General features: G+C 53.3%; 1 protein-coding gene across 2 annotated transcripts in view; it reads left to right on the plus strand.

Annotated features, from left to right (window-relative positions):
- LOC140409105 (uncharacterized) overlaps nucleotides 1–21197 on the plus strand; it is a 132028-nt gene that overhangs the window by 84478 nt on the left and 26353 nt on the right. For both annotated transcript variants that reach the window (XM_072497216.1, XM_072497218.1), the window contains exon 5: nucleotides 3994–4084. In XM_072497216.1, the coding sequence (XP_072353317.1) occupies nucleotides 3994–4084 (91 nt within the window). The remainder of the gene's footprint in view (nucleotides 1–3993; nucleotides 4085–21197) is intronic.

Genomic DNA, 21197 nt, shown 5'->3' on the forward strand with positions numbered 1-21197 from the left:
TTAAACTAATTTGGCAGGGGAATGGGAACCGGATTTGTAGTCCAGCAACTAAGGTAGCCGATATTCAGGACGCCAAAGTGTGTAGTGATGCAGTGGGGAAGGGAACACTGACAAAGGAGAGTACTTGCAGGCATGGAGATGGGTTGAATGAAGTGTGTATACTTCAACGCAAGGAGCACCAGGAATAAGGTGGGTGAACTTAAGGCATGGATCGGTACTTGGGACTACGATGTGGTGGCCATCACGGAAACTTGGATAGAAGAGGGGCAGAAATGGTTGCTGGAGGTCCCTGGTTATAGATGTTTCAATAAGATTATGGAGGGTGGTAAAAGAGGTGGGGGGGGGGTGGCATTGTTAATTAGAGATAGTATAACAGCTGCAGAAAGGCAGTTCGAGGAGTATCTGCCTACTGAGGTAGTATGGGTTGAAGTCAGAAATAGGAAAGGAGCAGTCACCTTGTTAGGAGTTTTCTATAGGCCCCCCAATAGTAGCAGAGATGTGGAGGTACAGATTGGGAAACAGATTTTGGAAAGGTGCAGAAGTCACAGGGTAGTAGTCATGGGTGACTTTAACTTCCCAAACATTGAGTGGAAACTCTTTAGATCAAATAGTTTGGATGGGGTGGTGTTTGTGCAGTGTGTCCAGGAAACTTTTCTAAACAGTATGTAGATTGTCTGACCAGAGGGGAGGTCATATTGGATTTGGTACTTGGGAATGAACCAGGGCAAGTGATAGATTTGTTAGTGGGGGAGCATTTTGTAGATAGCGACCACAATTCTGTGACTTTCACTTTAGTAATGGAGAGGGATAGGTGCGTGCAACAGGGCAAGGTTGACAATTGGGGGAAGGGTAAATATGATGTTGTCAGACAAGAATTGAAGTGCGTAAGTTGGGAACATAGGCTGTCAGGGAAGGACACAAGTGAAATGTGGAACTTGTTCAAGGAACAGGTACTACGTGTCCTTGATATGTATGTCCCTGTCAGGCAGGGAAGAGATGGTCGAGTGAGGGAACTATGGTTGACAAGAGAAGTTCAATGTCTTGTTAAGACGAAAAAGGAGACTTGTGTAAGGCTGAGGAAACAAGGTTCAGACAGGGCGCTGGAGGGATACAAAATAGCCAGGAGGGAACTTAAGAAAGGGATTAGGAGAGCTAAGAGAGGGCATGAACAATCTTTGGCGGGTATGATCAAGGAAAACCCCAAGGCCTTTTACACATATGTGAGAAATATGAGAATGACTAGAGTGAGGGTAGGTCCGATCAAGGACAGCAGCGGGAGATTATGTATTGCGTCTGAAGAGATAGGAGAGGTCTTGAACGAGTACTTTTCTTCTGTATTTACAAATGAGAGGGGCCATATTGTTGGAGAGGACAGTGTGAAACAGACTGGTAAGCTCGAGGAAATACTTGTTAGGAAGGAAGATGTGTTGGGCATTTTGAAAAGCTTGAGGATAGACAAGTCCCCCGGGCCTGACGGGATATATCCAAGGATTCTATGGGAAGCAAGAGATGAAATTGCAGAGCCGTTGGCAATGATCTTTTCGTCCTCACTGTCAACATGGGTGGTACCAGGAGATTGGAGAGTGGTGAATGTCGTGCCCCTGTTCAAAAAAGGGACTAGGGATAACCCTGGGAATTACAGGCCAGTTAGTCTTACTTCGGTAGTAGGCAAAGTAATGGAAAGGGTACTGAAGGATAGGATTTCTGAACATCTGGAAAGACGCTGCTTGATTAGGGATAGTCAGCACGGATTTGTGAGGGGTAGGTCTTGCCTTACAAGTCTTATTGAATTCTTTGAGGAGGTGACCAAGCATGTGGATGAAGGTAAAGCAGTGGATGTAGTGTACATGGATTTTAATAAGGCATTTGATAAGGTTCCCCATGGTAGGCTTATGCAGAAAGTAAGGAGGCATTGGATAGTGGGAAATTTGGCCAGTTGGATAACGAACTGGCTAACCAATAGAAGTCAGAGAGTGGTGGTGGATGGCAAATATTCAGCCTGGATCCCAGTTACCAGTGGTGTACTGCAGGGATCAGTTCTGGGTCCTCTGCTGTTTGTGATTTTCATTAATGACTTGGATGAGGGAGTTGAAGGGTGGGTCAGTAAATTTGCAGACGATACGAAGATTGGTCGAGTTGTGGATAGTGAGGAGGGCTGTTGTCGGCTGCAAAGAGACATAGATAGGATGCAGAGCTGGGCTGAGAAGTGGCAGATGGAGTTTAACCCTGAAAAGTGTGAGGTTGTCCATTTTGGAAGGACAAATATGAATGCGGAATACAGGGTTAACGGTACAGATCTTGACAATGTGGAGGAGCAGAGAGATCTTGGGGTCTATGTTCATACATCTTTGAAAGTTGTCATTCAAGTGGATAGAACTGTGAAGAAGGCCGATGGTGTGCTAGCGCTCATTAACAGAGGGATTGAATTTAAGAGCCGTGAGGTGATGATGCAGCTGTACAAAACTTTGGTAAGGCCACATTTGGAGTACTGTGTACAGTTCTGGTCGCCTCATTTTAGGAAGGATGTGGAAGCTTTGGAAAAGGTGCAAAGGAGATTTACCAGATGTTGCCAGGAATGGAGAGTAGGTCTTACGAGGAAAGGTTGAGGGTGCTCGGCCTTTTCTCATTAGAAGGGAGAAGGATGAGGGGCGACTTGATAGAGGTTTATAAGATGATCAGGGGAATAGTTAGAGTAGACAGTCAGAGACTTTTTCCCTGGGTGGAACAAACCATTACAAGGGGACATAAATTTAAGGTGAAAGGTGGAAGATATAGGAGGGATATCAGAGGTAGGTTCTTTACCCAGAGAGTAGTGGGGGCATGGAATGCACTGCCTGTGGAAGTAGTTGAGTCGGAAACATTAGGGACCTTCAAGCAGCTATTGGATAGGTACATGGATTACGGTAGAATGATATAGTGTAGATTAATTTGTTCTTAAGGGCAACACGGTAGCATTGTGGATAGCACAATTGCTTCACAGCTCCAGGGTCCCAGGTTCGATTCCGGCTTGGGTCACTGTCTGTGCGAAGTCTGCACATCCTCCCCGTGTGTGCGTGGGTTTCCTCCGGGTGCTCCGGTTTCCTCTCACAGTCCAAAGATGTGCAGGTTAGGTGGATTGGCTGTGATAAATTGCCCTTAGTGTCCAAAATTGCCCTTAGTGGTGGGTGGAGGTGTTGACCTTGGGTAGGGTGCTCTTTCCAAGAGCCGGTGCAGACTCAATGGGTTGAATGGCCTCCTTCTGCACTGTAAATTCTATGATAATCTATGATTAATCTAGGACAAGGTTAGGCACAACATCGTGGGCCGAAGGGCCTGGTCTGTGCTGTATTTTTCTATGTTCTATTTTCTATGTTCTATAATAAACAAAAATGAAAAAAGTGTTGAAGAGGTTTGTGAACATGGTGGAGAAATGTATTCGGACAATTTGCTTTTGTGGATTGGTTGGGCTGTATGACCTGTTGTAACCTCTGTGTATTCTTGTTTAAATTATTTAGATATTAATGACCAAAATTCTCTGGACGATGGGATTACTTTTGCCGCCAGCAGCACAACCCCGCCCACAGGTTTCCCAGCGGCGTGGGGTGGCTTCAATGGGAAATTCCATTGACAAGCGGCGGGAAGACAGAATCCTGCCGCTAGTGAGTGGCATGTCACTAAGAAACACATGTTAGGGGTCTGGAGAATTCCGCCCAATATCTAAAGAGACTCTCCGACAATACATTTTGTACTTCTCACATAATACTTTAGCTTTGAGCAGAAAATTGTAATAGAAATTTTGATTTACTTTTTTCTGAGCTCCCTCATTCCTATCTGTACATGAGTGTTAAGGAGGTAATACCTGAAATGAATAAGATCCATTGCCTTCAAAATGGTGATTGGTTTCTATTGATTGCAAACTGTCCACATTTGATAATATTTTCTGTAATCCAGTAGACTGACTGCTCTTAGGCATTATGTAGGTGTTACTAACATAATGTATCTCTGTCCTTTCAGGAACTACTTGGAAGGTTACCATGTTGAGTCTGGGTGCGGTAATGTTGATGCTTGGCCTAATTATACTGCCACTAAATGTGCTTTATAATAGGTAAGTGTGAAACATTAATGGTGAACATTGTTACTAAAGAGTATCTTTTGCACTTTTGCATGAATTGTTGGTTTGAATTAAGGGCAAATATAAACCGTGTTATTAGTTCATTTACTGGTTAGATGGCTCTATGTTAACAATACTTCCGCATCTTAGACAAAGGTGGTACCATCTATTCCCCAACAATTATTGTTCAGCCAAAGCACCCAAGAAAAAGTATGGCCAAACTTGAGCTTGTCCTCTGAAATAGTTGCATCTCAACCCAGATATATTTGTGAAGCAAAATTTATAATTTATCTATGCTTGGATGGAAATGATTGAAAATTAAGGTAATTAAGACTGTTGTCTATTAAATTAAATAAAAACAGCAACTATTGGAAATAATCAGCGGGTGTATGGTCGAGAGGGAGAACATCTGTGGAGAGACCAATAGCATGAACTTTTTGGTTCAGTTACCTTTCATCAGAAGTTCCACCAAAAGGGCATCGACCTGAAATAGTGATCCTGTTTCCCTCTCCGTAGATGCTGCCACATCTGCTGCGTGTTTGCAACATTTTCTGTTTTCCTTTCGGATTTTCATCACCGCATAAATGTTACTTTTTAAAAAATATATATTTTATTGAAATTTTTTTCCCTGAGCAACATTTTTCCCGCTTACAAAACAAGCGAAACGATAACAGTAACAAAACAGAAATTTTTAAAGTTTTTAATAATAATAATAATAATATACAAGTAACAAAACCCCGTACTCTATTGACCTATACTCAACTGAGCCTCCCCCCCCTCCCCCCCCCCTGGGTTGCTGCTGCTGGTCATCCGTCTTCCCTCTAACGTTCCCCTAGGTAGTCGAGAAATGGCTGCCACCGCCTGGTGAACCCTTGAGCCGATCCTCTCAGGGCAAACTTTATCTGCTCCAGTTTAATAAACCCCGCCATATCGTTTACCCAGGCCTCCAGTCCGGGGGGTTTTGCCTCTTTCCACATGAGTAGGATCCTGCGCCGGGCTACGAGGGACGCAAAGGCCACGACATCGGCCTCTTTCGCCTCCTGCACTCCCGGCTCTTCCGCAACTCCAAATAGAGCTAACCCCCAGCCTGGTTTGACCCGGGCCTTCACCACCTGCGTAATCACTCCCGTCACTCCCTTCCAATACCCTTCCAGTGCCGGGCATGCCCAAAACATATGTGCGTGGTTTGCCGGGCTCCCGCCACACCTCCCACATTTGTCCTCCACTCCAAAGAACCTGCTCAATCTTGCCCCCGTTATGTGTGCTCTATGTAGCACCTTAAATTGAATCAGGCTAAGCCTGGCGCATGAGGAAGAGGAATTTACCCTGCTTAGGGCATCAGCCCACATACCCTCCTCTATCTCCTCCCCTAATTCTTCTTCCCACTTTCTTTTTAGTTCGCCCACCGACTCCTCCCCCTCTTCCCTCATCTCACTATAAATCTCTGACACCTTGCCCTCTCCGACCCACACCCCTGAAAGCACCCTGTCCTGTATCCCCTGTGTCGGGAGCCGCGGAAATTCCCTCACCTGTTGTCTAATAAACGCCCTCACCTGCATATATCTCAAGAAATTCCCCCGGGGTAACTTATACTTTTCCTCCAGTGCTCCCAAGCTCGCAAAAGTCCCATCTATGAATAAATCTCCCACCTTCCTAATTCCCAACTGGTACCAGCTTTGAAATCCTCCATCCATTCTTCCTGTGGCGAACCTATGGTTGTTCCTGATAGGGGACCCCACCAGGGCTCCCCGCACCCCTCTCTGTCGCCTCCACTGTCCCCATATGTTCAGTGTTGCCGCCACCACCGGGTTCATGGTGTACTTTTTCGGTGAGAACGGTAGCGGCGCCGTCACCAGCGCCTCTAGACTCGTCCCTTTACAAGACCTTCTCTCCAGCCTTTTCCACGCCGCTCCCTCACCCTCCATCATCCATCTACGTATCATTGCCACATTGGCGGCCCAATAATAATCTCCCAAGTTCGGTAGTGCCAGTCCTCCTCTGTCCCTACTGTGCTGAAGGAACCCCCTCCTTACTCTCGGAACTTTCCCTGCCCACACAAAGCTCGTAATGCTCCTATCTATTTTATGAACAAAGGTCCTGGTGATTAAAATAGGGAGACATTGAAATACAAATAAGAACCTCGGGAGGACCATCATCTTAATTGCTTGCACCCTGCCCGCCAGCGATAAAGGCTGCATGTCCCACCTCTTAAAGTCCTCCACCATTTGTTCTACCAGCCGTGTCAGATTAAGTCTGTGCAAGGTTCCCCAGCTCCTAGAGATCTGAATCCACAAGTATCGGAAGTTTCATTCCACTTTCCTTAGCGGTAAGCCTTCTATCTCTCTACTCTGGTCCCCTAGATGTATCACATATAATTCACTCTTCCCCATGTTTAACCTATACCCCGAAAATTCCCCGAACCTCCTCAAGATTCGCATAACCTCTATCATCCCCCCCCGCTGGGTCCGACACGTATAGCAATAGGTCATCCGCGTATAACGAGACTCGGTGTTCTTCTCCCCCTCTAGTCACCCCTCTCCATTTCCTGGAGTCTCTCAGCGCCATGGCCAGAGGTTCAATTGCCAGCGCAAACAACAATGGAGACAGCGGGCATCCCTGTCTTGTTCCCCTATATAATCGGAAATACTCCGATCTATGTCGACCTGTAACTACGCTTGCCGTCGGTGCCCCATAAAGTAGTCTAACCCAGCGAATAAATCCGTTCCCAAACCCAAACCTCCTTAACACTTCCCATAAATACTCCCACTCCACCCTATCAAATGCCTTCTCTGCATCCATTGCCGCCACTATCTCTGCCTACCCCTCCACTGAGGGCATCATTATCACCCCTAATAGCCGTCGCACGTTAACATTCAATTGTCTCCCTTTTACGAATCCTGTCTGGTCTTCGTGCACCACCCCTGGAACACAGTCCTCTATCCTCGATGCCAGCACCTTTGCTAGCAGTTTGGTGTCCACGTTCAATAGTGAAATAGGTCTATAGGACCCACACTGCATCGGATCTTTGTCCCTCTTCAAAATTAGCGATATCGTCGCCTCCGACATTGTTGGGGGTAGTGTCCCCCCTTCCCTGGCCTCATTGAACGTCCTCGCCAACAATGGGGCCAACAAGTCCACATATTTTCTGTAGAATTCCACCGGGAACCCGTCCGGCCCCGGGGCCTTCCCTGCTTGCATGTTTCCCAGTCCCTTAATAACCTCGTCCACCTCAATCGGCGCCCCCAGGCCTGCCACCGCCTGCTCCTCCACTTTCGGGAACCTCAACTGGTCCAGGAACTGCCGATCCCCTCCTCTCCCTCTGGGGGCTGAGACCTATACAGTTCTTCATAAAAGGTCTTAAACACCTCATTTATCTTTCCTGCCCTTCGCACAGTGTCTCCCCTTTCATCCCTAATTCCTCCTATCTCCCTCGCTGCTGCCCTCTTTCGCAGTTGGTGCGCCAACAGGCGACTAGCCTTTTCCCCATATTCATACCTCCTCCCCTGTGCCTTCCTCCACAGTACCTCCGCCTTTCTGGTGGTCAGAAGGTCAAACTCCGTCTGGAGTCGTCTCCTCTCCCTGTACAGCTCCTCCTCCGGGGTCTCTGCAAATTCCCTGTCCACCCTTAAAATCTCCCCCAGTAATCTATCCCTTTCCTTGGCCTCTGTTTTCCTTTTGTGGGCCCCAATAGAAATCAGCTCTCCTCTGACCACCACTTTTAGTGCTTCCCAGACCACTCCCACAGGGACCTCGCCGTCGTCATTGACCTCCAGGTATCTCTCGATACACCCCCTCACTCTTGCACACACTCCCTCATCCGCCATCAGTCCCACATCTAATCCGGGAGTACTCGTCAATCACATTCAGGAAGTACGTGTTGCGGTCGGTGGAGGGGAGGGGGCCTTTGAAGTCCATGCTGAGGCGTGCTCAGGTGCGCTTTCTCTGGTCGGTAGAAGTGCGGTTTGCATTCCGCGCAGATTTGGCAGTCCCTGGTGGCTGTCCTGACCTCCTCAATGGAGTAGGGCAGGTTGCGGGTCTTGACAAAATGGAAAAAGCGAGTGACCCCCGGGTGGCAGAGGTCCTCGCGGAGGGCTCGGAGGCGGTCCACTTGTGCGGTGGCACATGTGCCGCGGGACAGGGCGTCAGGAGGCTCGTTTGGCTTCCCGGGACGATACAAGATCTCGTAGTTGTAGGTGGAGAGTTCGATCCTCCACCGTAAGATCTTGCCGTTTTTTATCTTGCCCCGCTGTGCATTATCTTTTTTTTAAAAAAATAATTTTTATTAAAGGTTTTCATAAAATATCAATAACAAAATGAGAAGGAAAAAAGAACCCAACAGGGTTAAGTACAAAACACAATCTAAAAAAGCAACCCCCCAAACCCCTCTCCCCTGTGCCTAAATAATAAATTAACATTAACACCCCGACTTAAGACAACAGGTGTATACACCCCCTCAGACCCTCCAGTGTAAATAACATAAACAAAAATAAAGTAAATCACCCCCCACCTCCCCGAGCTGCTGCTGCCATTGACCAATGTCTAGCGTTCTGCCAGGAAGTCTAAGAACGGTTGCCACCGCCTAAAGAACCCTTGTACCGACCCTCTCAAGGCAAATTTCACCCTCTCCAATTTAATGAACCCTGCCATATCGCTGATCCAGGATTCCACGCTTGGGGGCCTCATATCTTTCCACTGGAGGAGAATCCTTCGCCGGGCTACCAGGGACGCAAACGCCAGAATTCCAGCCTCTTTCGCCTCCTGCCCTCCCGGCTCCTCTGCCACCCCAAATATTGCGAGCCCCCAGCCCGGTTTGACCCTGGATCCTACCACCCTCGACACCGTCCTCGCTACGCCCTTCCAAAATTCCTCCAGCGCTGGGCATGCCCAGAACATATGGGTGTGATTTGCTGGGCTCCCTGAGCACCTAACACACCTGTCCTCACCCCCAAAGAACCTGCTCATCCTTGTCCCGGTCATGTGTGCCCTGTGCAGCACCTTAAACTGTATGAGGCTGAGCCTCGCGCACGAAGAGGAAGAGTTCACCCTCCCGAGGTCATCTGCCCACGTCCCCTCTTCGATCTCCTCTCCCAACTCCTCCTCCCACTTACCTTTCAACTCCACCACCAAGGCCTCCTCCTCCTCCTGCATCACCTGGTAAGTTTCCGAGATCTTCCCCACTCCCACCCCCCCGAGAGCACCCTGTCCTGTACTGTGTGTGGCAGTAGCCGTGGGAATTCCACCACCTGCCGTCTGGCAAGCGCCCTTACCTGTAAGTACCTGAAGGTGTTCCCCGGGGGGAGCCCATACTTCCCCTCCAGCTCACCCAAGCTCGCGAACTTCCCGTCCACAAACAGGTCCCCCAACTTTCGTATCCCTGCTCTGTGCCACCCCGAAAACCCTCCACCTGTTCTTCCTGGGGGGAACCGGTGGTTCCCCCGTAATGGGGTCCACGCCAAGGCCCTAACTTTCCCCCCCTATGCCGCCTCCACTGCCCCCAAATTTTGAGGGCCGCCACCACCACCGGGCTCGTGGTATACCTCCTTGGAGGGAGCGGCAGCGGCGCCGTTGCCAGCGCCCCCAGACTCGTACCCTCACAGGACGCCGTCTCCAGCCTCTTCTATGCAGCCCCCTCCCCCTCCATCACCCACTTGCGCACCATTGTCGCATTGGCGGCCCAGTAGTACCCACAGAGGTTGGGCAGCACCAGCCCCCCCATATCTCTACTCCGCTCCAGGAACACCCTTCTCACCCTCGGAGTCCCTCGCGCCCACACAAACCCCATTATACTCCTGTTAACCCGCCTGAAAAAAGCCTTCGGGATAAACACGGGGAGGCACTGGAACAGGAACAAAAACCTTGGGAGCACCGTCATTTTGATTGACTGCACCCTACCCACCAGGGACAGCGGCAACGCGTCCCACCTCTTGAACTCCTCCTCCATTTGCTCCACCAGCCTTGTCAAGTTAAGCCTATGCAGGGCCCCCCCAGCTCCTGGCCACCTGGACCCCCAAATACCTGAAGCTCCTCTCCGCCCTTTTTAGTGGGAGCTCGCCAATCCCCCTCTCCTGGTCCCCTAGCTGAACTACGAACAGCTCGCTCTTCCCCATATTGAGCTTGTACCCCGAAAAGTCCCCGAATTCCCTAAGGATCCTCATTGCCTCTGGCATTCCTCCCACCGGGTCTGCCACATACAGCAGCAGGTTGTCCGCATAAAGCGACACCCTATGCTCCTCCCCACCCCGCACCAACCCTCTCCAGTTCCTCGACTCTCTCAGTGCCATAGCCAGGGGTTCAATCGCCAGTGTGAAGAGCAGGGGGGGACAGGGGACACCCCTGTCTCGTCCCTCGGTGCAACTGAAAGTACTCGGACCTCCTTCTATTTGTGGCCACACTCGCCATCGGGACCTCATACAACAGCCTAACCCACCTGACAAACCCCTCCCCAAACCCGAACCTCTTCAGCACTTCCCACAGGTACCCCCACTCTACCCTATCGAAGGCTTTCTCAGCGTCCATCGCCACCACTATCTCCGCCTCCCCCTCCCTCGCCGGCATCATGATAACGTTCAAAAGCCTCCGCACATTCGCGTTCAACTGTCTCCCCTTCACAAACCCCGTCTGGTCTTCATGGATTGTGTGTCTGCGGCACACAATCCTCAATCCTCGTGGCTAAGACCTTCGCCAGCACCTTGGCATCTACATTTAGCAAGGAAATCGGTCTGTAAGACCCACATTGCAGGGGATCCTTGTCCCGCTTCAGGATCAAGGAGATCAGTGCCCGGGACATCGTCGGGGGTAAAGCCCCCCCCTCCCTTGCCTCATTGAAGGTCCTAACTAACAGCGGGCCCAACAGGTCCATATATTTTTTATAGAACTCGACCGGGAAACCGTCTGGCCCCGGTGCCTTCCCCGCCTGCATGCTTCCTATCCCTTTGATCAGCTCCTCCAGCCCAATCGGGGCCCCCAGTCCCGCCACCAGTCCCTCTTCCACCTTTGGAAACCTCAATTGGTCCAGGAAACGGCCCATCCCTCCCTCCTCCCGTGGGGGATCGGATCGGTACAATTCCTCGTAGAAGTCCCTGAAGACCTCATTGATGCCAACCCCACTCCGCACCACGCTCCCTCCCCTGTCCTTAACTCCCCCGATCTCCCTAGCTGCGTCCCGCTTCCGAAGCTGATGCACCAGCATCCGGCTTGCCTTTTCCCCATACTCGTAGACCGCCCCCTGGGCCTTCCTCCACTGCACCTCCGCCTTCCTGGTGGTCACCAGGTCGAATTCGGCCTGGAGGCTGCGCCTCGTCCTCAACAATCCTTCCTCAGGTTCTTCCGCATACCTCCTGTCTACCCTCACCATCTCCCCCACCATCCTCTCCCTCTCCCCCCGCTCCCTCCGCTCCTTGTGGGCCCTGATGGAGATCAGCTCTCCCCTCACCACCGCCTTCAGTGCCTCCCATACCATCCCCACTCAGACCTCCCCGTTGTTGTTGGTCTCCAAGTACCTCTCTATACTTCCTCGGACCCGCTCGCGCACCTCCTCGTCCGCCAACAGACCCACCTCCAAGCGCCACAGCGGGCGCTGGTCCCTCTCCTCCCCCATCTCCAAGTCCACCCAATGCGGGGCGTGGTCCGAAATGGCTATTGCCGAATACTCTGTATCCTCTACTCTCGCTATCAGCGCCCTACTCAAAATGAAAAAGTCGATTCGAGAATAAGCCTTATGGACATGTGAGAAGAATAAAAATTCCCTAGCCCCCGGCCTTGCAAATCTCCAAGCGTCCACCCCTCCCATTTGGTCCATGAATCCCCTCAACACTCTAGCCGCCGCCGACTTCCTACCCGTCCTAGACCTGGAGCGATCCAGTGCAGGATCCAACACCGTGTTAAAGTCTCCCCCCCCCATTATCAGGCCCCCACTTCCAAGTCTGGGATCTGACCCAACATACGCCGCATAAAACCCGCATCGTCCCAGTTCGGAGCATACACATTGACCAGTACCACCCTCTCTCCCTGCAACTTACCTCTTACCATTATGTACCTACCGCCATTATCTGCCAAAATGCTCGACGCCTCGAATGACACCTTCTTTCCCACCAAGATCGCCACCCCTCGATTTTTGGCATCTAGCCCCGAGTGAAACACCTGACCTACCCACCCTTTCCTCAGTCTTACTGGGTCTGCCACCTTCAGGTGTGTCTCCTGGAGCATAACCACATCCGCCTTGAGCCCCTTCAGGTGCGCGAACACGCGGGCCCGCTTAACCGGCCCATTCAGTCCCCTTACATTCCAGGTTATCAGCCGGATCAGGGGGCTACCAGCCCCTCTCCCCCGCCGACTAGCCATGACCCCTCCTCGGCCAGCCACGCGCCCGCACCCCACACCCGGCCCGTTCCCCACAGCGGCATACCCCCGTCTCGACCCACCCCACTCCCTCCAGCTCCTCCTTGATCTTAGCAGCAGCAACTCGATCCCCCCCCCCCCCCCCCCCCCCCTGGCTAGGACCCATCCTAGCTGGTTTACTCCCCCCATTGCACTTCCGCAAGTCAGCTGACTCCTGCTGACCCTGGCCACTCCCGCCTCCCCTTCGACTCCTCCCATTGTGTGGCACACCCTCCTCTCCCGCTCCCCATTCACAGGCTCTCCCCCTCCGTTCTAAGCGCGAGAAACAATCCTCGCTTCCCCGCCCCGGTCCCCCCCCCAGTCTTCGGCGCGGGAACAAAATCCCGCGCTCTCCACCTACCAGGCCCCGCCACCAACCAAAATACTGCCCAACCCGCCCCATCCACCCTCCCCAACCCGAAAGAGAAAAACACATAGAAAAAGAAACCCAAAACAATGCAGAGGCCCCCACCCCGAACCAAAAATAGGCATAACATAGTCACCGCAGTCCCCAATCGCCCATCTCGACCTTCAGTCTGTGTCCAGCTTCTTGGCCTGAACAAAGGCCCACGCCTCCTCCGGAGACTCAAAATAATGGTGCCGGTCCTTGTAGGTAACCCACAGTCGCGCCGGCTGCAACATGCCAAACTTCACCCCCTTCCTGTGCAGCACCGCCTTCGCTCGATTGTACCCGGCCCTCCTCTTCGCCACCTCCGCACTCCAGTCCTGATATATCCGAACCTCGGCATTCTCCCACCTGCTGCTCCTCTCCTTCTTGGCCCACCTGAGCACACACACCCGATCGACACCCGATGGAACCGCACCAGCACCACCCGTGGAGGCTCGTTAGCCTTGGGTCTCCTCGCCAACACTCTATGGGCCCCTTCCAGCTCCAGGGGCCCCTGGAAGGACCCCGCTCCCATCAGCGAGTTTAACATGGTGACCACATAGGCCCCCACGTCCGGCCCCTCCAGCCCCTCCAGGAGGCCCAGAATCCACAGATTCTTCCGCCTCGACCGATTCTCCATCTCCTCGAACCGCTCCTGCCATTTCTTGTGGAGCACCTCGTGCGCCTCCACCTTTACCGCCAAGCCTAAGATCTCGTCCTCATTGTCAGAGATCTTTTGTCGAGCCTCTCGGATCGCCACCCCCTGGGCCGTCTGTGTCTCCAGCAGCTTATCAATAGAAGCCTCCATCGGCTCTAGCAGGTCCGTTTTAATCTCTCTGAGGCAGCGCTGGATACCCTCCTGTTGCTCCTCTGCCCACTGCCTCCACGCTGCCTGGTCTCCGCCCGCCGCCATTTTGTCCTTCTTCCCTCCCTTCTTCTGGTCCACCACCACCTTTTTTGTCACCCCGCTCCTAGTTAAAGCCATATACTGACGGGGAGCTGTTATTAACTCCTTCCCACACCGGGAAACGTCAAAAAAGTGTCCTTGGGGGGCCAGAAAAGAGCCCAAAAGTCAATTTTTGCGGGAGCCGCCGAATGTGCGACTTAGCTCCGCATAGCCGCAACCGGAAGTCTCGAGAGGGAATCCTTTTGGCAGTATTCGCTTCACCAATCTACCCCAAAATGTCTGTGGAAACTCCTGAAAAAGGTCTAAGTGTCCATTCCAGACGGGAGCTGCCGAATGCGCGACCTACTCCTCCATGGCCGCCACCGGAAGCCTCGTCCCCGCTTCTTCAGTGGCCTTGGTGAGATCTTTTCACAGTTGTTCCCTCTGCTGTTAGAATTCACCTTTGATACAGGCCCTCAGGTCAGCTTGCAGCTTTAAGCTTGCCCTTCCCCCGCCTGCATGCTGGAAGAGGCTCTGTTAATCTTGCAGTTACAGCCAAATCTTTTACTGTTTCTGCCGGGTTTGGTAGCCAAAAGACATAAAATCCCTGGGCGACACTGTCAGGGGAATGTTGCAGTCTTCCTGCCACACCGGGAAATGTCAAACAAATACCGTGGGGGCCTTGTAAAAGAGCCCAAAAGTCCGTTCCAAGCAGGAGTTACCGAATATGCGACCTAGTTCTGCATAGCCGCACCCGGAAGTCCCCGCTGTGCATTATCAAACATGAAAGCAACCGACCATTGGTCAGTGAGGAGAGTGAATCTCCTGCCGGCCAGGTAATGCCTCCAATGTCGCACAGCTTCTACTATGGCCTGGGTCTCCTTTTCGACTGAGTAGTGGCAGATTTCGGAAGCATGGAGGGTACGAGAGAAGAAGGCCACGGGTCTGCCCGCTTGGTTTAGGGTGGCCGCCAGAGCTACGTCGGACGCATCGCTCTCGACTTGGAAGGGGAGAGACTCGTCGATGGCGTGCATCGTGGCCTTTGCAATGTCTGCTTTGATGCAGCTGAAGGCCTGGCGGGCCTCTATCGACATGGGAAAAGCTGTGGATTGGATCAGGGGACGGGCCTTGTCCGCGTAGTTGGGGTCCCACTGGGCGTAGTAGCTAAAAAAAACCCTAGGCAACGTTTCAGGGCCTTGGGGCAGTGAGGGAGGGGGAACTCCATAAAGGGGGCGCATGCGTTCAGGGTCGGGGCCTATAACACCATTTCGCACTACGTAGCCGAGGATGGCTAGGCGGTCGGTGCTAAACACACATTTATCCTTGTTGTATGTAAGGTTAAGGATTTTAGCGGTCTGGAGAAATTTTCAGAGGTTGGTGTCGTGGTCCTGCTGGTCATGGCCGCAGATGGTGACATTATCGAGATACGGGAATGTTGCCCGTAAACCGTATCGGTCAACCATTCGGTCCATCTCGCGCTGGAAGACCGAGACCCCGTTAGTGACACCGAAGGGAACTCTTAAGAAGTGATAGAACCGCCCATCTGCCTCGAAGGCAGTGTATTTGCGGTCACTAGTGAGGATGGGGAGCTGGTGGGAGGCGGACTTGAGGTCCACCGTGGAGAAGACCTTATAATGTGCGATCCTGTTTACCAGGTCGGATATGCGGGGGAGAGGGTACGCATCCAGCTGCGTAAACCTGTTGATGGTCTGACTGTAGTCGATGACCATCCTATGCTTCTCCCCAGTCTTTCCACCACTACTTGAGCTCTCCAGGGGCTGTTACTGGCTTCAATGACCCCTTCCCTCAGTAGCCTTTGGACCTTTGACCTAATAAAGATCCGGTCCTGGGCACTGTAGCGTCTGTTCCTGGTGGCGACGGGTTTGCAATCCGGGGTGAGGTTCGCAAACAGGGAAGGCAGGTCGACCTTGAGGGTCGCGAGGCCGCAGACAGTAAGGGGGGTGTAGGGCCGCCGAATTGGAAGGTCAGACTTTGAAGGTTACACTGGAAGTCTAAACCCAGGAGTGTAACCGCACAGAGGTGGGGAAGGACGTAGAGACGGAATTTTTTGAACTCCCTTCCCTGGACTGTGAGGTTTGCTACACAAAACCCCTTTATCTCCACTGAGTGTGAACCGGAAGCCAGAGAGATTTTTTAATTAATAGGGTGGATGAGGAGAGAACAGCGCCTTACCGTGTCAGGGTGTATGAAGCTCTCCATGCTCCCAGAGTCGATTAGGCAGGACGTCTCGTGCCCGTTGATGAATACGGTCGTCGTAGCAGTTGAGTGTTCGAGGCCGAGACTGATCCAAAGTCACCGAGGCTAGTCGCAGCAGTTGAGAGTTCTTTTCGGGCAGTGCATGGTCAGCTGAGCTGGGGTCCTTGGGGTTCATCCAAGATGGCGTCTCCCATTGGTCGCACATGGCTTGGGGTGGACAAAATGGCGGCGCCCATCCCTCCAACGTGGCGTCCATGGAACAAGATGGCGGTGCCCGGGGTCCGCACGTGGCCCTGGGATATGAAGATGGCGGCGACCGCTGGCTGCACGGGGCCCGTGGAGAAGTTAGTGGTTGCGGTCTGCATTTGCCTCCGGAGACCGCGGCAACCGCCCGGGCCTGGCATACCCCCACGAAATGGCCCTTTTTGCCGCATCCCTTGCAGGTGGATGCGTGGGCCGGGCAGCGCTGGCAGGGGTGCTTTGCCTGCCCGCAAAAAAGCAGCGGGGCCCCTTGGGGTTGCCAGGCCCCCTTGCAGCCAGGACTGTGGGGGAATGGGGAAGTCTCCGGGTCGGCCGTGGAGGGGTTCCACGCTGCCCAGGGGGCTGCTGCGCGGTCGAGAACTTATGTGCGGGCGTTCCTGGAGGCCACATCCAGGGAGCCTGCAAGGGCTCGTGCCTCCCTGAGACCCAGGGTGAGCTTTTCTAACAGGCGCTGGCGGATTTGTGATGAAAGCAAACCTGCCACGAAAGCGCACCGGACTAAGAGTTCCGTGTGTTCGCTCGTCGAAACTTGCGGGCAGCCGCAACTTCTGCCCAACACCAGGAGTACACGGTAGAATTCCTCCAGCGATTTCCCCAAGGGTTTGTCGCCTTGTTGCAAGCAGTTGCTGGGCGTAGACCTGGTTTACCGGGCGAATATAGTGTCCTTTTAGCAGCTCTATTGCTGCATCAAAGTCTTCCGCTTCCTCAAAGGGTGTAAATCTCCGGGCTCACCCTTGAGTGCAGGACGTGCAGTTTCTGCTCTCCCGTGGGTGTGCTTTCGGCCGTCTCGAGATACCCTTTAAAGCACGCCAGCCAGTGCTTAAAGATTGCTGCTGAGCTCACCGCGTGGGGGCTGAGTTGCAGACACTCCGGCTTGATTCGGAGCTCCATCCTTTCTTCTTAAAAAAACTAGCTTATTAATTTGATGCACGATCAATGACCACTAAAGCGAGGTTGTAGTCCAACTGAAGGCTTTAATAAGCTAGATGTTACCCCCAACAGCTCAGGTACAGAATGAAGGCTGCTGGGGCGGCACGGGTTCTTATACCCCGCCTATCAGGGCGGAGCTATCATACATTCTACCAATAGAAAGCATACAGTTTCCACCAATGGTACTTTAGCCTGTCAGGTACCGTAATACCTATAATACCATACCATAGTAAAAAGGTAAAAAGGTTCTCCCTTTGCAGCAGAGCATTCCAGCTTAACTTCAATATTTACATACAAAGACAAGGGCTGGGATTCTCCCCTACCCGGCGGGGCGGGGGGGTCCCGGCGGGATGGAGTGGCGGGAACCACTCCGGAGTCGGGCCGCCCCAAAGGTGCGGATTTCTCCACACCTTTAGGGGCCAAGCCCTCACCTTGAGGGGCGGAAGTCCGCGCATGCGCGGGAGTTTCAGCGGTTGCTGACGTCATCCCCGTGCGTGCGCAGGGGGGGGGGTCTCTTCCGCATCGGCCATGGTGAAGGTTGTGGCTGAGGCGGAGGGAAAAGAGTGCCCCCACGGCATAGGCCCGCACGCGGATCGGTGGGCCCCAATCGCGGGCCAGGCCACCGTGGGGGGCCCCCCCCAGGACCCTGGAGCCCTCCCACGCCACCTGGTCCCGCCGGTAAGAGAGGTGGTTTGATTCTCGCCGGCGGGACTGGCATTCCAGCAGCGGGACTTCGGCCCATCGCGGGCCGGAGAATCGGCAGTGGGGGATCGCCGGCGCGGCGCGATTCCCGCCCCCGCCGAATATCCAGTGCCGGAGAATTCGGCAACCGGCGGGGGTGGGATTCACACCAGCCCCCGGCGATTCTCCGACCCGGCGGGGGGTCGGAGAATCCCGCCCAAGATTCTGTATAATTCTGTTTATTGAGAATGTACAAGGAAGACTCATTGGACCGAATGGCCTTCATCTGCTCCTACTTATGATATTATAGAAAGCAGAAAGAGTTGAGAAAATAGAGTAATCCTGGTGCCCAAGCCAATGCAAAACAATGTCAAGAAAGCTGTTTGTGGGACTTGGCTGTGTGTAAAATTGGCTGCTGCGTTTTCCTGGAACACTGACTGCATTTCAAAAGTAATTCATCGACTGTGATAAACGTTTGAATGTCCTGAGGATGTGAAAGTCAATATTCAAATGTAAAAACTGTAATCTATCTAAAATATCGCTTTAAGAGGAGTAAGTTTTATCTTTTTTTTAAAAATGGAAATGCTAAATTAAATCTTGTGAAATTACTTTCTTTGGTCATTTTAAATACAGTATAAGTATATGGTGGGGTCTGGGGGAGGGGACAGGGGGGGAACAGACCAAGTGGCCAGGGGGGACCCCCTCACTGGACTGGGGCGGTGCCAGGCATGGACCACCATTGTTGTGGCCTGCAAGGCAGCCATTTTGCTGCACTCCTCACTGACCACCCACCTTGGCCTCTGGTTCTGCAGAGTGACACCAGCCTTATGGTTGCGCCCGCACCCTGCCCTCCACCATACCCCCGGCCCACCCGGCCGCCACCTGCCAGCGGGGCATCAGGCGACCCACCCAGGGCAACGGCCACTTTAAAAAAATTAATCTTTATTGTCACAAGTAGGCTTACATTAACACTGCAATGAAGTTACTGTGAAAAGCCTCTAGTCGCCACATTCCAGTGCCTGTTCGGGTACACAGAGGGAGAATTCAGAATGTCCAAATTACCTAATAGCACATCTTTCGGGACGGGGGGAACGTGCAGACTCAGCACAGACAGTGACTGAACCTGGGACCCTGGCGCTGTGAAGCCATACTGCTAACCACTATCCTACCGTGCTGCCCACTATCGCCCCTACAGGGTGACTGCGTCAGGAACAGGCGCCAAGGCCAGAGGCCCCCTTGGTAACGGACACCAGAGCAAGGGCTGCATAGATTGGATTGGGGAGGGGACGGGACATGCGGGGACTGAGCCCGCAGGACCAACCGGGACCACCATGTTGGACATGGTTGGGCACGGGGGTATACACCATACTAACATATTGGCCTTTCACACCCTATAGACAATGGATATTGGAATTCAAGCAGCAATAGTGGCCTTCCTGCTATTCGCCGCAGCTCTGGGGGATGCCCTGCGGCTGTACGAGTTGGCACTCGAGGAGGAGGAAGCTGCAACAGCAGAGCCTGCCCCAGAGGAACAGGAGGCATCCGCCCACGATGGAGAGCCGACCGTCCAACATCCCAAAGAGGAGGAGGTGCCAAGGAGACACCACAGGAGGCCTCTCGTGTCATTTGAGGACCTGCCGGACCGGGCATGCTGCCAAAGACACAGGCTGAGCATGGAGACAGTGCAACATATCTACCAAACCATGACACACCTGGCACCAAGGGGGTATAGGGGAAGACACCCGCTCCCGGTTGCCATGAAGGTGTCGGTCGCCCTGAACCTTTACGCCATGGGGTCCTTCCAGGGGCTGAGTGGGGATCTGTCCAGGATCTCACAGACTTTGGTGCATAGGTGAACTCGGGCCATCACAGAGGCCCTATATGCCCAATAGGCTCAATACATCCATTTCAATGTGGACCGAGCCCACCAAGATGCCCGGGCAGCAGGGTTTGACGGGATGTCCCAGGTCCAGGGCATAATCTATGGGATGCATGTCCCCCTATGAGCACCTGCAGATGACAGGCTGCTCTCCATCAACTGAAAGGGGTTCCACTCGATGAACATGCAGCTGATGTGTGACCATCAGATGCGCATCATTCACGTCTGCACCCGATACCCAGGCAGTGTGCATGATGCCTTCATCCTGGCACACTTGACAATTCCTGACATGTTCGAGACGCACCCCCCCCCTGGGCTGGGACGTTGCCTCCTGGGTGACAGGGGTGATCCACCACGGTCGTGGCTGATGACGTCTATCCTGAGGCTACAGACAGATGTGGGGACTCTTGACAAAGATGCCCATGCCGCAACCAGGATTGTGATCGAGTGGTGCTTGTCTCCTGAAGGTGCGGTTCAAGAGTCTGGAGAGGCCCTCCAGTATAATACTGGGAGTGTCACCCGCATCGTAGCTGTATCCTCCACAACATCGCACAGCAGAGGGGCGACGTGCTGGAGGAGGAGGATGAACTCCCGGCCTTGTCCGATGAGGAGGATGTGGGGGAGGAGAAGGATGGGCAGGACATGGGGCCCAGGCAGGCAGGGGAGGCCATATGACGTGTGCACCAGGCCAACGCGCAAGGGACGCTCTGATAGCCTCCAGATTCACCGACTGTGGGGGGAGTGGGGCAACACTGGCCAGGGGCACGAATACCACATCCCATACCCCCCTCCAACCCCGACTGCACCCCCTTTGTGATATACCACACTACGGGGTGCGGGCTCTGTGTTGGCAGTAACACCGGGTCAGGTCCATGGGATGGAGGATGATGACAACCCGCTCTGTGATGGGCTCTGGTGCTCTGCATCATATGACAAAATCTGACACCTGCCCACAGTAACAGTTTCCACCATCCATCTGGGTGATCCCTGCATGATGGCCATTCCATCACACGGTCCCATCGAATCCCTGGGGTGACGGTGGTGGGGACTCAGCAGGGTCTCACTTCCTCGCCCGCGGCTGAACTCCACTGCTGCGACCTCCCTTTCCTCCTGCCGCCAACCACGTCCAGGTCCAGTGGTCTGCCTCTAGGTTTCTCCTGCTCCCGGCGGTTATGAGCATCCTTTTCCTGGAGTTGGGGGAGCAAACGGAAAACAACAGTGTTAGACAGTCTGACGCATGCAGCCCATGGGGTGTGTAGCTAGTGGTCTCAGTGGCCAGGGCACCCTCTGGGTTGTGGGGGTGGGGGTGTGGGACACGGATGTGTGGGACGGGGTTAGTGCCAGAGGTACAGTGCTGCCTACTCGCCCTGACGAGGATGTGTAGTTTCTTCCGGCACTGCTGGTTAATCTGGACGGTGTTGCCCATGATGTTGACCGCCTCTGCCACCTGCATCCAGGCACGACAAATAGTGGCGGCTGGCAGCCTCCT

The sequence above is a fragment of the Scyliorhinus torazame genome, chromosome 3 (assembly GCF_047496885.1).
Source record: "Scyliorhinus torazame isolate Kashiwa2021f chromosome 3, sScyTor2.1, whole genome shotgun sequence".
In the NCBI taxonomy this organism is placed as follows: domain Eukaryota; kingdom Metazoa; phylum Chordata; class Chondrichthyes; order Carcharhiniformes; family Scyliorhinidae; genus Scyliorhinus; species Scyliorhinus torazame.